Below are 17,428 nucleotides of genomic sequence, written 5' to 3' on the forward strand. Positions count from 1 at the left end.
GTTCTTGGCAGCCCCTGCCAATGGTGCCGCTCGGTGTTGCGGCAAGATGGCGGCGCCCAGCTGCCGGCCGGGGTGAGGGTCGCTGCGGGCCGGCTGCCGTGAGACGGCGGCAGGGAGAAGCCGATCGCCATGCTGCGAGCCTCTCTCCGCGAGGTGAGTAGAGCTGAGCCTCTCCCGCTGCCAGCTGGCGCAGCCCGGCGGGGCGGTGGTGGTGCAGCGGCTTTTAAAGTGACCGAACCGAGCGGGCCCGCTGTGGTGTCTCCGCTTCCTGCAGCGGCGGGGCCCTAACGTAGCGGAGCCCGGGGTCGAGAAGGGCTTCTTGTGGGGCTCCCTGTTGGAGTGGCAGCGGGGATGGCACTTCATCCCCTTAACGCCGCCCCTCTGTCACCTGGCTGTGAAAGGCACGTTGCGCTTTCAGGTCTCGGCAGCCTTGCGGGAAGGACAAATCACTCCGACGGAGCTCTGCCAGAGGTGCCTTTCCCTCATCAAAAGCACCAAGTTTCTTAACGCTTACATTACCGTAACGGAAGAAACTGCTTTGAAGCAGGCAGAAGAATCGGACAAAAGATTCAGAAGAGGTAGGTTGGTTTGTGGCTGATGTTAGCCCTTAAAAAGCTGCTGCGGAGGAGCTGTCTGCTAAATGAGAAGTGCTCTTTTCGAAGCAGGTGTATGCTCTACTTGCTCCACTGCTAGGGGCTGAGGCTTGCTGCTGTGGGTGCATGCTGCTGGGTGTATGCTTGGCACCCAGGAGTATCTTCAGCTCAAAAATAAAAGGCAAAACCTGGGCCAAACGAGGCACTGGAGAACGAAATCGCTCAGTGTTGCTTGAAGAGCTCTGCTGCTGGTTGCTTTATCTTTCCCCCAGCAATTTTACTTGAATTGGTAGCCAACAGCTACCACAAACATGAAGATGCAGTGGTGTTTTGCAGGCCTGTTGACAAGGCTAGGGAAGACCTGGCTCAGCTGTCTGTTTTTCAGTTAGGAAAGCAAATTAAACTAGAACAGCTCTGTTATTGCAGTAATTAGTTGGTGAACAGAGCAGCATTCTGCCTTGTTATTTGTAGCAGCTAAAAGCTGACCATCCATGTTTTCCTCTGCATTCCCTGGAAGGCAAAAAGGGAAATTTTCACCCAGTTGGGGTGCTTTCTTACCTTTCTGGCTGACACCTGCTGCCCTCTGGCAGCTTAAGAAAATTGCCAGCCAAGTGTTTTGCTTCCTGACACAGGCATTCTAATGAATTAATTTCTTTATTTGCTTGATGGTGGAATCAATCAATTTTCTCTGATTAAGTAGACCCTATCTAGTAGGTATGTCAGGCAGAATTCATGGCTTCTACCCTAGGGATGCAGTAGATCTAGGCAGCACCTGTGCTTGAAATAAGCATTACATACTCACAGCTGAAGAGGTAAGCACTCCATATATGAACACAGCTGCCTGGTCTTGGGGCTTGGACACATTTGCAGAGCTCTGCTTTGCAGGGTCAAGTCTGGTTTGGGCAGAATCACAGAATGGTAGGGGTTGGAAGGGACCTCTGAATCCTCCAGTCCAACCCCACTGCCAGAGCAGCATCACCTAGGGCAGCCCACACTGGAACACATCCAGGCAGGCCTTGAAAGTCTCCAGAGACTGAGACTCCACCACCTCTCTGGGCAGCCTGTTCCAGCTCTGCCACACTCAAAGAAGTTCCTTCTCATGGTTGGGATGTAATGTGGTTCTTGAAAATATCATTGACAACCATCAACTGCTTCCAATAAACACTCAGCTGTGTGATGAATGCTAATTGATAAGGCTCTGTATGTAGAGCATGCTGCTTTCATTGCTCTTCTCTCTGCAATGATTCCCAATGCAGGTCAGCCCCTGGGTGTGTTAGATGGGATTCCTGTTGCAGTGAAAGACAACTTCAATACAGCTGGCATTGAGACAACATGTGCATCAAACATGCTAAAAGGTACAGTGGAGCTTTTAAAGTAAACTCAGATCTCAGTTCAGAGCTCTTGCTCTTCTCTGTAGAGGTTTTGGGGAGTGGAGACTCCTGGAAATCTGAAGTAGTTTCAAAGTAGGAGCTGAACTCATGTGAGAAAATGTTCCTCTCGTTTCTTCTGCCAAGCTCATCTGGCACTACAGATGCATTTTTTCCTCTGGAAACACAGTATCTTCTATACTCATGCAGTTCCCTGCTTTTAACAACACAATGTTTATTGTAGCCTACATGCTAAAGTACAGCTGTTCGAGTTTGCCTTTTGCTTCAGGATACTCTTAGGTCTCCAGGAGAGCAGTCAGTACTCTTCCAGCAGTGTTTGCCTTGCAACATCCAAAACATTCTTCTTGTTGTTGTTCTGCTGATAATTGTTGACTTAAGTAGGTTTTTTTTCACATGGCTGTAGAGAGAGTAGACTTTAACAATCCTTATCTCTGTCTTCCTGTAACACAAGCACATTCTATAATGCTGTCCTAATTTGTTGAGCTTTCCTAAGCTGATTGCTTCCATTAAGTTGCCATGAACGTTTTCAAGGTGTCAGAATCTTTTCCCAGTAAAAGCAAAAGTAGAAAACATTTCACAGAATCAAAGAATGGCTTAGGTTGGAAGGGACCTCAGAGATCATCCACTCAAACCTCCCTGCTGTGGGACACCTCTCAACTAGACTTGGTTGCCCAAGACCTCATCCAGTCTGACCTTAGACACCCCCAGGGAGGAGACATCCATAACTGCTCTGGGCAACCCATTCTGGAGTCTCACCACCCTCATACTGAAGAACTGCTTCCTCAGCTCCAGTCTAAGCCTACTCAGCTTCAAACCATTCCCCCTTGTCCTGTTGCCAGGCACCCTTATGAAAAGTCCCTCTTCATATCTTTTTTCATTCTACACAAAGTAAAACTGCAAAGTTTTGTGGAAGTTAGCTCTAGTGAATTGGCAGAACCTGAAGCTGTTTGACAGCAGAAGGAGGAAACAGACTTAGCCACTGAAAAAGCCTAACATTACCTGAGCTGCTTCTCCTTGAGGCATATTCTCAGACCTGCTGTAATGTAATATCTGAGAGTATTAGGAGAGATACTGTCCTTGTTCCCACTGAGGGTGGAGAAGCCCCTTTCAATATTCACATCAAATCCTGGGTGCTTCCTAGGGTCCCCTGGAAGTGTCCTGGTTCCCCTCCTAGTTCATGCAAGGCCTAAGCTGTCAGGGGTGCACAGGGCTGCGCAGAGGTTAGCAGGAGACTATTTCAGCTTGTGGTTAACCATCTGCTCCTTTGTCTCATGGCAGTGGGAGATGGGTCAAGATAGGTTAGCACTTTCCTGTAAAGAGCTATTTCTCTTTTTCCTATTTTAGACAGCCCCTGCAAATTGGCTGAAGGCAGGACCTTGCTACCCTTGTGGTAACAACTATGTGTGAAGTCTTAGCTCCACACTTGAGAAGTGTATAATCCAGAGGCACTGGCTTGTGAGTTGTGGAGGAAAAAAAACCCAACCCCAACATTACAAACAAAGCAGCATTTGGTTTCCTCTTGCTGCACTTTGGAAATTACTCATGTTATCCTGAAGCAGAATTCTGGCACTGGGAAGTGAGCATTCTTATGCAGAAATGGTGCCAACTTGGAAGGGTTCAGGGTAGCTACTTGTACAAATCAGCTGTATCTCACCAATCACTCTTAACTGTTCTGATTGTTTTCAGGTTATATTTCTCCTTACAATGCTACAGTAGTTCAGAAATTACTGGATCAGGGAGCTGTGCTTGTAGGAAAAACAAACCTAGATGAATTTGCAATGGGGTGAGTGATGTTTATTGTTTTCAGTGTGTGATTGCACATTAAATAGAATGCATACCATCTGCTCTGATCTGCCTGCAGCCCTTAACTCCTCTTGCTGGGAGGTTAGAAAATAATGAACCCTTTAACCCTGAAGAGGATGAGAGGTGCATGGCTTTCTCTGGGCACTGACACTGGTGTGTAAATTACATAATTGCAGGGATTTATGCAAACAGTGTTTGTCTGTAGCTGGGCTTGGTGGGGAAGGAGCCTTTGCAGAAAACCAAGCAGGCTTCTTCCTGATCCAGTAGAATTGCTTACACCAGTTAACTGCTGCTTTTTCCTTTTCCCTCACTGGTGCTTTTTGCCCCTAACTAATTATCATGTCCCCATTATCAGTCCCTGCCTCTGCCAGTCAGCCACTGGAGTACTTTGTGTGAGTACTCCTTGATGTGCTGTAGACAGGCTAATCCAGAGCAGCACTTTCAATTGCCCAAGCTAATGCTGGGCAGTTCCTTTTTGTCAGGAGCATGTTGGGAAATGCTCTCACAAATTGATTCTCCAGCTAATCAGGGAAAGCAGCCAAGCTACAGCAGGGAACAGCATTGAGCTGTATTGCAACTGGTCTAAGCTCATTATTAAAGCACAGAGTTCTCCTGAAAAGGCTTATCCTACCACTGGCCTCATCCCTCTGTTTGCATGGTCTCTTATGCTACCATCAACACAGCTGCACCCTGAGCTTGAGCAGGGAGCAGGTGAAGCTCTGAAGTTATGTCTCAGTGAGGTTTGTTTTCACCTGCTGTGTCAAGGACCCACTCTGATTTAGCTAATGACACAGAGACCCTGGAGTCAGGGGGAACATGAGGGGAGGTTATGAGGAAGGAGGAAATTACCCCCCCACACACACTCCCACTTCTGGTGGCTGCTCATACCTAGCTGACCACAAGCTGACTGCAACCAGTTTCTGAGAAGCCAGTCTGGTGCTCTGAACCAGCGAACTGTGGCCTCAGGAGAGGGCTGCAGAGTGAGTAACCTTCTCTGTCTTACAGAGAAGTGCTTGTTCCTGCTACTGCAGGGCTTTTTACCCCCAGCTTTAGCAGCATGATTTTCCACAGGACTGTGGTCATCTTTTGCCTTTTGCAAGTGCAGGGTTAGGAGAGCAGAAGGCCTTTGTTTTGAAGCATGTGTGCAGCTTTACTGTTACACAGCTTAAGTCAGTTCTGTGCTTCTGTGGTGACATTCTTTTCAGTGCTGTTAGCAGCAATCAGATGTGCTGTTCAGGGGTGTGCTGTTCAGGTCCTGTGCCAGAAAGGGATGAAGATCTACAAACTTGACAGCTGTGTGTAACACTGAAGTTAACTGCAGGAGGATTTAAGTCTTTTTGTGGTGTGGCTGAGGGATGAGGTCTGGGATAAAGAAGGAATCTTGGTGAATGCAGCATGTCATCATCTTGATTTGTCCTGTCTTTTTTAGATCTGGAAGCACAGATGGGGTATTTGGACCAGTCAGAAACCCCTGGAGTTATTCAAGGCAGTACAAGGAAAAATCTGCCCCAAAATCCCACCCTGAGGACAAAGAGTGTGAGTGGGTGATAGCAGGAGGGAGCTCAGGAGGCAGTGCAGCTGCTGTGTCGTCTTTCACCTGCTTTGCGTAAGAGGCTTTTCAAAACAGCTTTTTATTGAAGGTCTCAGAAGGTCCTGCAGGCTTTTAATTTGATCACATTCTGGGGTTGCAATTTTATCATCTAATTTGGAATGGGAGAATTGTTGGCACTGGCATGCCAGAGTTTGATTTCAGCATAGTTTGTTTGTGACGTGTCATGAAGCCAGGAGGAATCCAAGGAGGCAAATTTGGGCTTTATTCATTCTGGGTGTTACTCAGCAGGGAGTAAAAGGATAATGGCAGTAAAGGAAGGGCAGACTTACTGTTATTCCCACATGCTTTTGTTGAAGTTAAGATGGGGTTTGGGATCCATCCTCAGTGCACAAACACAAGCTGAAAATGTAATCCAGCAGAGCAACAGCAATTAATCTTTCCTCCTCTCTTTTTGTAGCAGAGTTAGGTAATGCTACAGAAGGTTTGGGATCTGAAAGCACTCAAAAGGATCCACAGCTGTAGCACAGACAACTGCAGTCTTGCCTGGTTTGAAAAGTCAGAAGACAAGTTTAGGTTTCTTGGGTTTCTTTTGTTTGCTTGTGGCTTGCTCACTATTTTTTCAAGACATTTCAAGGCAGAATCTTGGAGGGGTTTTTTCCTTTACAACCATTATCATCTGCATGGAATAGCACCATGCTATTTAACAACCCAGGTGCCTGAACTGCCTTCCCTATCCAACTGGTAAAAGAACTCTGCTCCTTAAAACTTCACACCTTCCACTTTCTGCAGTTTTTAGAGCTGCACAGGAGAGAGAGAGAGATGATTTCAGTTGTGCTCTTAACTAGAAGGTGTTTAAGGATACTTTTTATTGGCCCTTGATCACCCATAGACTATGTCTTATAAGCTAATTATTACTGCAATATTTGTTGATCATGTTGCTTGCAGGGCTGTTGGATTGGGTATTTTTAGTACTGTGTTTTCACTTGGAAAACTCAGTTGATTTGAGTTGGCTTTTTATTATTTTAATGCTTTTTGTTTTCTACATGTTGTTTCTCTTCACCTCATTGCCCTTTGCTAGCCTGTGGTATAATTAATGATTTAGTGCTGTTGAAAATGAACTCAGTGCAGCCATTCCTGAGGACTGCTGGTCCTTATCCTGAGCCAGACTGGCCTGATCCTGATGTGGCCTGGCACTTTCTCTTCCATTGCTGGACACGCTGAGCTCCCACTTTGCACTGCTCAGCACTCTGTCAAGTCAGGGAGATGTTACATCCAGCTATTTTATTGCCTGTATCCACTCTTATTAGTGTGTCTCAGGCATCAGGAATGCTGCCAGCCTTTGTCTCTTCCATTTGAGATTTGGGTGCGCAGAAATGCTACAAAATGGAGGGCACAAAAGCTTTGCAAAAATCCTTCCTGAGCAAAATCAACTGAATTGGTTCAGCTGCCTCCAAACCAGCTGCCTCTGGGAGAAGCCTCATACCCCCTTCAATGAAAATTGCTCCTCCTCCTGAAGTTTAATATCTTCCCTGGCAAAGAGTTGGATGAATTCTGTGTTACTTTTTAAGTGATTGTTTTTCAAGTGATGCTTGAGTTAAGACTATGAAAAACAAGAGCAGAGCAGGTTTCAGTTCAGTGTGAATTTCCAGTTCCATTGCAATGTTTTGTGAGCTAAAAATTTCAGTTTGGAAAGAACAAAGTCTAAGCTGGGAAAGAGCAAAAAATAAAAGCCACCCAAAAAAGCCTCAAAGCAGAAGTCACCTTAAAAAGTAAAATACTGTGTTCTACAAGTCATAGAATCAGTAAGGTTGGAAGAGACCTCCAAGATCAACTCCAACCATAAAAATGCATCTAAGCTACTCTCAACTGGGAGTTCTGATGCTTTGTTTTGTAGGTTTGGGAACAGGAAAAGTATCCTAGACTTGGAAAAGGATGCCCTGAGAAGGGTGAAAAATGCACTTGGTTGCTATTTGTTTGTGCACTGGAGAATGCTGCTGCTTCCTAGGGTATTGCCTGCTGGATAAATAAGATCTCAGGGTCTGAAAATCACACTCTAGAGAGCATGGAACACAGCTTCCAGAGTCCATAGAATTGGAACAGAGCAACAGAAGGCAGAAGAAGATACTCTGAGGGCCTAAATTGTATCTAGCTCTGCTGTGTGGAGAGAACTGGGCTCTGCTGGTGGCTGATTCAAAGGCCTTAAAGAAAATCAGAGAGCAGATGAAAAGCAGAATGGAAGAATAAGAGCAAGCAGAGGGAGCAGACAAACTTAGGCTGTGTGACTCTAATCTAGAACAACTCACATTTTTGAATCCTTGCATCTTGACCCCCTACCTTTTTATTACTTAGAAATGTTCTGAATCTTTCACTAATGCTGCTCCTTTTGAAACCATAGAGCTTTAGGGTCAGACACAGGAGGATCCACCCGAAACCCTGCTGCTCACTGTGGTGTAGTAGGCTTAAAGCCAAGCTATGGCCTGATCTCTCGCCATGGTCTCATTCCTCTAGTGAACTCCATGGATGTGCCAGGAATCCTGACGAGATGTGTGGATGATGCAGCACTTGTGCTAGGTACTCCTGCTTCATGTGTCTTTCTGGGGACAGCACTGCCTCAAGACGGATGGAATCCTGGCTACTCACTGCATGTTTTCTCCCTGTGTCATGTTGTATTTCAGGTTCACTTGCTGGGCATGATCCTAAAGACTCTACCACAATTCAGGACAAGTTCAAGCCCTTTGAACTACCCAACTTGCCTGATGTCAGCAAGCTCTCAATAGGAATTCCAAAGGTAAAGTTTAAATCCTGCAGAATGGTAGAATTGTTTGGGTTGGAAAAGCCCTCTGAGGTCATCGAGTCCAGCTGCCCACCCAGCACCACCATGGCCACTAAACCACATCCCCCAGTGCCATGGCCACATGTTTTTTGAACACCTCCAGGGATGGTGACTCCATCACCTCCCTAGGCAGCCTGTGCCAATGCCTGACCACTCTTTCAGAAAACAAATTGTGCCAATAACTATGGACAGGAATAACAAACAGGACACCAAACAAAATATTTGTGTCCTGCCCACCAGCTCCCAGTCTCTCACCAAGGTCAGACAGTGAAGACAGCATGAGCAGCTCCTGGGAGAGAGCAGTATGTGGTCTGTTGCCTGTGCAGGCAATTTGGAGTGAGCATTAGCTTCCTCTGAAACATGTTGTTGTCATTTCACAGTATCACTAAGGTTGGAAGAGACCTCAAAGATCATCGAGTCCAACCTGTCACCATAGACCCCATGACCAGACCATGGCACCAAGTGCCACATCCAATCCCCTCTTGAACACCTCCAGGGATGGTGACTCCACCACCTCCCTGGGCAGCACATTTCAGCAAGCACTGTCAGGAAGCTCCAAGGGAAGTGGGAATTTCAGTTCTTGGTTCTGTGTTGCTTTCATCAGTCACCTCCATAGGCTCAACCAGGTTGCTCTTAGTGCCTCTTGTGCAGTGCTTTGAGATACTTGTCTGGATGGCTCTGTGTTCCTGTGAAGCTGAACTCTAAAGGCAGTAGAGTGGTACAAGGAGTTGGGATTTGCAAAGAGCAGCTGCATTTTGGTTGCTATTGGAAGTAAATCAGCATGCAAAATCACTCTCCTTCTCCTTTCTCTCCAAGGAGTATCATGCACCAGGGCTTTCCAGTGAGATTCTGGCTCTCTGGTCAAAGGCTGCTGATCTCTTCAAGAGTGCAGGTGCTAAAGTCATGGAAGTGAGTCTACCCCACACTCGTTACTCAATTGTCTGCTATCATGTGCTGTGCACAGCAGAAGTGGCATCAAACATGGCCAGATTTGATGGACTGGAATATGGTAAGGCCTTTGGAAGAAAACCCCTTTTGCTCAGACAGATGAGAGCATTGCTGGGTGCCATTCAAAATGGCTACTTTGAACAGATACCAAATACTCAATCAGAAGTGTATGTATTTTTTCAAGATGGAAGAGAGTACAAACCTGTCCCTAGAAAAGTTGGTGAATAATGGCCTGTGGTCATGCATTTCACTTCCAGACCTCTGAGGGCCTGGGTTTGAAATCTGTTGAGTGCTCCCATAACAAAGCAGGAACGTGCTGTGGTGGGTTTCTCTTCCCCAGAGCAGCAGCCTGTCAGGCTGCAAGAAACAGCGGCCTGTTGTCTGCTGCTGTGTCCAGCAGTGCATAGTAAATGTAAAACACTTGCTTCTGTTGTTAATACCTTGTTGTAATCCTTCAGTTTTAATTCCCAAAGTGCTTGTTCCTTTCAGGACACCGTTCTGACAGGAAGGAATCCACAGAGAGCATGTATGCTGCGACACGGCGAGAGGGCTTCAACGATGTCGTCAGGGCAAGAATCCTCTCAGGGAACTATTTCTTGCTGAAACAGTAAGCACAGCATCTCACAACTCCACAGCTGACTTCTTCACACACTTGAAGTGTCTTGCTGGACAACCCCAAAGGCTGACTGCCTGCTTTCCAGGCCTGCTTAGTTCTCTGTTGTTTCTAGGCTTTGCTGTGCTGCCCAGCAGTGAAATTCAGTACGCTGTTTAGTTTCAGAAAGGTCATTAAAGTGTTGTTTTGACTTGTAGTTAATTATTGTAAACCAGGGGTTTGGTTTCCCTTCACCTTCCTTCAGCAGTTTGCCCTCATCTCCTCCTCCTCTGACAGCTTCATGGCTGTGACTGCATAAACACCAGGTTTGGTGACAGCTTCTGGAACATGTCCAGAGAAGGGCAACAAAGGTGGTGAGGGGCTTGGAGCAGAGGCCTTATGAAGAGAAGCTGAGGGAGCTGGGGTTGCTTAGCCTGGAGAAGAGGAGGCTCAGGGGAGACCTTCTTGCTGTCTATAACTACCTGAAGGGAGGCTGTATCCAGGTGGGGCTTGGTCTCTTCTCCCAGGCAACCAGAACAAGAGGACACAGTCTCAAGCTGTGCCAGGGGAGGTTTAGGCTGGAGGGGAGAAGAAAGTTCTTCCCAGCAAGAGAGATTAGCCATTAGAATGTGCTGCCCAGGGAGGTGGTGGAGTCACCATCACCAGAGGTGTTTAGGAAGAGACTGGATGGGGCACTTGGTGCCATGATTTAGTTGATTAGATCGGGTTGGGTGATAGGTTGGACTTGATGATCTTTTCCAACCTGGTTAATTCTATTCTATCAAATGTTCAAATCTTTCTGCCAAGAGTCCTGGCCTTGGCCTTTGCACAGCAACTAAGAAATGAAGGTCTCTTCTCCTTGGTGGCAAGTGGCAGGACTAGAGGACATGGTTGCAAGCTGTTCCAGGGGGCAGGTTATGGCTGGATATTAGGAAATATTTCTTCACTGACAGGGTTCTCAAACACTGGAGTGGTCTGCCCGGGGCAGTGCTGGAGTCACCAACCCTGGAGATGTTCCAGCAGTGCAGACCTGGCGCTTAGGGATGTGGTTTAGCATTGACCCTTCAGGGCTGTGTCAAGGGTTGGGCTGGAGGGGCTTGGAGGCCTCTTCCAAGCAGCTGCATTCTGTGATTCTTGGAATTGGTCTGACCCTCCCCACTCCTTTGCAGGAACTATGAGCATTACTTTGTCAAGGCCCAGAAGGTGAGGCGGCTGATTGCCCGGGACTTCGGGAAGGTCTTTGGGAGCGGCGTTGATGTTCTGCTCACTCCTACCACCCTCAGCCACGCAGCAGCCTACACAGACTTCATCAAGGAGGACAACAGGACCCGCAGCGCGCAGGATGACATCCTGACACAGGCTGCAAACATGGCTGGTGAGCAGGGACAGCCATGCAGCTGTGTTGGCCTCTGCCTACTTGTTTTTAATCTCCATTCCCTTCAGCTATTTAACCTCCTCTTTAGAAGCAGGATATTTCACCTCTGTGCTGTAACTCTTACAGTGATAGTTTAGTGATGAAATCAGTTTAAACATAAGACTAGATTTTAAGATGAGGCACCTTGGAGCTGGGTAGGGACTGCACCTGAGGCCATTCCAGTCCAGAAGGCCAAAAACCTCTTTCTTAGGAGATTTGATCCTCTCTTCAGAGGATGCTAACCCCTGAAATGAATTCACTTCTTGTGGTCATCCAAGTAGTGGCTTTGGTTTGCTGGCTGAATTTCAGCTCATCTTTTCACTCTACATGATTTACTTCTTTTATTGTTCACTAAGAATTGTTACAAAAATTACTCCAGCTGGATTTGTTTAATAGTAAGCCTTTGCACATGCCTGTTTTTTATTTCAGGGCTGCCAGCTATAAATGTTCCTGCAGCTCTCTCAGAGAGAGGTTTACCAGTTGGGCTTCAGTTCATTGGCCGTTCGTTCCAGGAGAAGCAGCTTCTCACTGTAGCCAAATGGTTTGAAAAAGAAGTGAAGTTCCCCATGATCCAGCTAGAAGAAGTGAAGAGGCATGACCATGGTGACTTTCAGCATCAGAAATCTGCTTCTTTTTCATAACACAGGATTTGTTAGTCAGCTACAGCAGGAAGGCTGGGGAAGAGATGGTCTCAAAGTGCATCCCTGCAGTTAATTCCTTGTTGTTGTTGAAATAATCCATTCTAAGAAGCCCTAATGCAGGGTGGACTCATGGCACCTTGTTACTGTGTAATTAAGGCAAAGTGAATCATTAAATAAACTCCTCTGTGTTATGAAGAACCATTTCTAACTGATATTGAAAACACCAAGCTGAAATGCTGTATCTTATCCACATGAAGCTGCTTTTTTCCACCTCTCTCCCACGTGCTTAAGGTGTCTGACCCAGTGAAGAGCTAACCTGAATTCCACCCTCCAGCATCCTCTGACAAGCACTCAGTGCTAAATTGACTGTTGGACTCAATGGTCTTAAAAGGTCCCTTCCAAGCAAAACAATTCTGTAGTGCTCCTTCTGCCTTCCCCTATCCAATGCTGGAATTTCACCAGGCTAGAGGTGAGAGCTTGGGAACTAGCAGGGCTCTGGAGTTACAAACAGTAAAGTTGCTGTGATGGATAATTAGATTCTCAAAACCACCTTGTTACAGAAGTGGAGGAGTTCCCAGGGAGATGGAAGATCTAAGGGTGGAAAAAAAAAGGGAGAAAACCCAAACGCCTGCCTATACAAACATTTTGTACAGCTGCCTTGAAAAAACAATTTGCTGTAATAATAGAGTAAAAGTTTTATGGCATTGCAGCACAGCCACAGCAGGGGGTAGGTGTAACCTTAGCACACACTGTACCCAGATAATTCCAGTGTTTCCTGCAGGAAACAAGAGCTGGAGCTTTAGCAAACAAGCACTCTCCTGAAGTGTTTGGGGGTGCAAAATTGTTCCTTCAGGGAATGAGAAACTGTGAGGACATTGCATAGGGCAAAAGTTATGTTTGAGATGAAAATTGTTAAGAGCTTTTCCTTAAGAAGCTTTTTGAATGCTGCTGCAGTCCAGGGGTGCTGCCCAGGCAGCCTCTGTGCTTTTTTCCCCTACACCTTCTTTAACAGACTCAGAGTAAGGAGAAATCCAACCCAAAACTTCATTTGGTTCTGCTGCTTCTCTGTTCTCACATTTCTCAGTTTTCAGGTGCCAGGCACTCAATAGTTGCTGCAGCTTCAGTGCAGCACTCTCACAGTGCTGCCCCTTCATTGACATTGGACATTAGGGAAAAATCTTTGCTGCAAGGGTGGTCAGGTGTTGGAACAGGCTGCCCAGGAAGGTGGTGGAGTCAGCCTCCCTGGAAGTGCTGGAAGGATGTGTAGTCATGGTTTAGGGGTTGGGGTGGTGGTGGGTGGGCAGTTGAGGTTGATGATCTTAGAGGTCTTTTCCAGCCTTAATGATTCTATCACTGTTATGATTCAGCTAGGAGCTAACCTGATTGGAAAGGTGCAGGGGGGAGAGGTGCAGAGGCTTTGTAGCCTACCTGCAATGGCCCAGGGCCCTCCTCCTTCAGCGCTGCTCCCCAGAACACAGAGCAATGCAGCTGGACTCACAGGAGATGGGCAGCTGAAAAAGGATGAAGGGGTATGGAGAGCCTGTCTGAAAATGACTGCTAGGATTATAGAGCAGTCAGGCTTCATTTCAAACTGGTAAAAGAAAAAAGCAAAGAAGTCAGGGGAGTAAAAATGTTGTTATTCTGTGTTGTTATTTTTCAGCAGGTCTCTCAAATAAAGAGGGTATCCAATTACAGGAATGTCAGAAAGAGGCAGGAAATTAAAAACACTCATAATCATCTAAATGGGCTTACCACACCTCTGCCTGACTAATATCCAGATGCAATTAAGGGAGCCCAAGAAAGGTTTTTTTTTTTCCCACCCAGCATGGGCATCCTCCCCTTGGCTGCTGAGCAGCCATAAAAGGTGGCTTTAGCTCAGTGGTGGGGGACCCTCTGAGAAAACAGCAGGAGCCTAGCCAGGCAGCTTTTGCTTGCAGTTTATAGCCTGGGCTCTGTCTGATACCCCTACAATAAGGTTTTAAGTGCTGTTGAGAGTTTCAAGCAAGTGCTGTGGCACACTGCATGATGAAATGGACTCCAAAGCACTGGGAACTGCATTTGTTGTGGCCAGAGGAACCTTTCATGCAAGCTCAGGGCAGCACTGGGGGCTCCTGGGTTAGATGCCACTCCTCAGAGGAGGGTGTATGGTGCTGGGAGATCAAATGGGCTTAGAGTAAGAGGGCAGAAGAAAGAGTGGCTGGAAATCTGCTGCAGGCAGGTGTAAAAGATGCAGCAAGAAGGGAGCAGTAGCAGAGGTGGTAAGTGGTCACAACTGGGAACCAACCTGCACTGTACTGTGAACTGGGACAGCAGCTGGTTGCAGCTGCCCTAATCCCAATGGGAAGAGAAGCTCCTGCAGTGTGGTGTGTGGAGTAGGAGCACTGGGCACCTCACTGTGCCACCCAAGAGGAGATGCTTCAGCTAGAGAAGAGACACAGAAGCACAGAAAGGTTGTCTAGGCAATCAAAACAGGCTGTGAAACACCAGGAGGTAGAACACACACGGAAGAGGGAAAGGATTAAGAGTCATAGAAACTTGTAACTTATTCAAGCAGTCAGAGGTGTAGGGGAGGAAGATGGAAGAGATAAAGGCTGAGAGAGGAGGAAGTAAAAGTACTCTGATGAAGGAGAGGCCCCAATTTCATGTTCCTAAGCTGACATTTTTGAAGGTGGGTACATTGGTGAATTGTTCCTCTGAACTAGAGAGTCTGTTTGATTTAGTCTGAGATATGAGCACCAGAGGGTTTAAGACCTGAACTTGGAAGCTGTTGGTGCCAAAGTGAGTGCTATTCAGGCACACATAATGCCTGGCACAGACACACAGAATGTGCTTACCAAAGATCAGAAAGAAAACATGTTAGCAATGTACTTCAGGAAGCCTAGGAACACACCAGAAGGGATCTGAGCTCAATTCCTCTTCACAGGTAGCCATTTCACACAGTCCCCTACCTAAACTCAGGAAAATCTAGCAAAAGAGCATTTGGAGTTCTTTCTGCTGCTGGTATTCCAGAGGCTTTTGTTAGCAGCTGTAAGCAGAGCCAAGCCACACACACCTATTTGCTCAAGGCAACATTGTTCTTTTGTTTAAATGTTCCTCCTCACTCCCCCTGTTGCATTCACTCCTGTATTTAGGAAGCACAGTTGCATTCTTTCTTAGCCTTTATTCTATTCAAGCTCTTCCAGTTTACTCCTGTATTGTAGAGTGTCCTGTGCTAATCTCTGGAGCTGCTGCCTGCACCTGCTCCAGCTGAATCCATCTGCCTTCCAGCATGGCTGAGGAGCACTGTGAAGACCTTCCCAGCTGCAGCCATTCTACAAGTGCAACACCATTACTATTTCCCCACCACCCCTGAAAAGTTGCTCCCCAGAAGAGTCTGGAACTGCACTTGCCTTTTACTCAGCCACACTGCACCACATCAGTAGCTCAAAAGCCAATTTATGATTAACCACTGCACTCAGGGCTTTCTCTGCCTCCATTGCTTTCAATGGATAAGCATTCCTGGTATGAGCTGAGAGCTCATTAGTAAGCCTCTAGGTTCATGACCCTGCACTCTTCCTCATCACTGCTATTCAAATTAGCAGTGGTTTCCAGTTCTTCCCTGTGGAGTCCCAGTTGCTGCTGTTTGGACAGTGACTCCCAGCTTCATCAGAAACTAACAAAGTGTCCTTCAAATCACCACTTAGCACCACCATAACTTTACCCTCACAGCAATCATTTCCCAAGCTGCTGCCGCCAATGGGCTTAGAGGACAACAAAACCCAGCTTGTGTGGCCCCTGTAAATTTCACCTCTGCCCTGCTGAGTGGTGCTGATGCACTGCCTGGTGACAACAGCTAGATACAGACTGAGGAGCTGCAATCACCCTCAACAAAAGCCTGGGGGTTTAGTCCTCACTCATTCCACAGTCTGATAGTTTTAGGCTGTGCCTAGAAAAATTTTCCACAGGTCTTGAGCAGCAAGTAGTAGAATAAATACATTACATTAGATGTGAGAAGGAAAATAATGGTAAGTCCTAAATAATCCCACAGGACAGGTACCTACAACTACCACACACAGCTGCCTTGCTTTGAAGGCTCCAAGCCAACAGAGCCTCCTTACATCAAACACTCTGCAAGGACACCAAGAAAAGAACCTGCCCCTGAAAAGAGCTTGCATCTGGTGTGCATCTATCCAAAATCCCCCCCTTAAAACCAACAAAACCCCACCCCAGGGTAATAAGCTATTGTGGACAAGAGCTGCCTTTTCTGCTTGGTATCCACAACACTGCAAATGTAAGAGCCTGAATGAGCTACACTCAGTGGTGAACAATGGAGACACGCTGAATCACTAAAGCCAGGCCTTCAATAGGCAAAATGCAGCCTTGTCACCAAGACAAACGGCTCCTAGCAACAATGAGGCTTGGAACCGCTTGTATGGAGCCGAACTGGCCCTTGTACTTCAGCTGAAGTTCATCCAAAGTTGAACAGGGAAGTCTCCAGATGGTCACTGGGGCTAGGAGGAGGGGGGCACTATGTTGCTTGCTTGCTCGTACACAAAGTGCAGGATTTTGTTTAATGCTCAAAATTAAGGCTTCCCCCCAGAAGAGTTGCCAGGATAAAGCATGGAGGGAAAAGGCAACTCAAACAGGGGAGATGTTACTGCTGTCAGACGTTATCACAGGGGCAGCACTTTGGCAGTTAACAACTTCAGAAAGCAAGGGGGAAGGCACAGCTGCATTGCAAAGTTTGTGCTGTGCTTTCTTCACACAGCATGTCAAGCAGTGCCATTCTGTGGGAGAACACATCTAACTGCACAGTAGGTAAGCAGATTATTTCCCTTTCTCCTTTAAAAGACTCCTAGTTGGGATTCTAAGACAAGTCATGGCCTAGAGGAACTGCAGGAAATTGTATGCTCCTCCCTGTGTAACCTTTGTGGGCTTTGTGTGGAGCATCTCCAGCTCCTGCCCTTCCAGTCTGACACTTCATTTCCTTTAAATAGTTATTTCATTTAGAAGCAAGTTCTCCTAATGAGTTTGGCCAATAAATATGGAATTCATCGACAGCCAAGAGATGGTGGAGGAAACCAAACCTTCCATTGACAGCCAAGAGATGGTGGAGGAAACCAAACCTTCCATTGACAGCCAAGAGATGGTGGAGGAAACCAAACCTTCCATTGACAGCCAAGAGATGGTGGAGGAAACCTTTCACAACTGAGGAGAAAAGTGATTCTCGCTGCAGTACCTGGAACTGATGTGCTGTTGTCAAGAGCAGCCGTCAGTAAACACAGCCATGTGCCTGCTGGCCTACCAAAGGTGTTCAAAGCTTCCTCCTCCTGCCATTCTTGGCTCTGAAGGCACAGACATGCCCTGAACAATTGTCTGTGGCTTTCAGAAGCAAGCTCACTAAACAAACATCACATTCCCATGCAGCCTACTGTCACCAAAGTGAAGGTGCTGTTGAACTAGCAACACTTTGAAGCTGTCTCAGAGCAGATTTCAGTCTTATTTAAGATAGGAGAATTCCAATCATCTCAGACTCCACTTCTTATAGCCAGAAATTGCTGTCATTGCCTTAAGTATCAGCTAGCATGGAGGATGGGGGGGAACAGGGGGATAAAAATCATACCACTTCATTATTCTGTTGATCTATTCCATCTTGAAGTCTTTTCCTCCTGGGACCTGCTGCAA

At 46.8% G+C, this 17,428-nt stretch overlaps 1 protein-coding gene across 1 annotated transcript; it reads left to right on the forward strand.

Moving 5' to 3' along the window:
- Nucleotides 1-45: 45 nt before the first annotated feature.
- On the forward strand, nucleotides 46-12,756 carry QRSL1 (glutaminyl-tRNA amidotransferase subunit QRSL1). Its single transcript, XM_068160476.1, has 11 exons — nucleotides 46-153; nucleotides 419-578; nucleotides 1,850-1,948; nucleotides 3,668-3,764; nucleotides 5,214-5,390; nucleotides 7,732-7,907; nucleotides 8,012-8,124; nucleotides 8,986-9,178; nucleotides 9,607-9,724; nucleotides 10,879-11,084; nucleotides 11,553-12,756. The coding sequence occupies exons 1-11, from the start codon at nucleotides 130-132 to the stop codon at nucleotides 11,762-11,764; spliced, it is 1,575 nt and encodes a 524-aa protein (XP_068016577.1). The 5' UTR covers nucleotides 46-129; the 3' UTR covers nucleotides 11,765-12,756.
- The last annotated feature ends 4,672 nt before the right edge of the window (nucleotides 12,757-17,428 follow it).

The sequence above is a fragment of the Melanerpes formicivorus genome, unplaced genomic scaffold, assembly GCF_026170545.1.
Source record: "Melanerpes formicivorus ecotype bairdi unplaced genomic scaffold, bMelFor1.0.p_v2 SCAF_50, whole genome shotgun sequence".
Taxonomy (NCBI): domain Eukaryota; kingdom Metazoa; phylum Chordata; class Aves; order Piciformes; family Picidae; genus Melanerpes; species Melanerpes formicivorus.

What these genes read in the sequence shown, in the direction of transcription:
- QRSL1 (XM_068160476.1), top strand. Translation starts at nt 130, where the DNA reads ATGCTGCGAGCCTCTCTCCGCGAG. An exon ending in AACTATTTCTTGCTGAAACA is followed by an intron (nt 9,725 to 10,878) that starts GTAAGCACAGCA and finishes ACTCCTTTGCAG; the next exon opens with GAACTATGAGCATTACTTTG. An exon ending in ACAGGCTGCAAACATGGCTG is followed by an intron (nt 11,085 to 11,552) that starts GTGAGCAGGGAC and finishes TTTTTATTTCAG; the next exon opens with GGCTGCCAGCTATAAATGTT.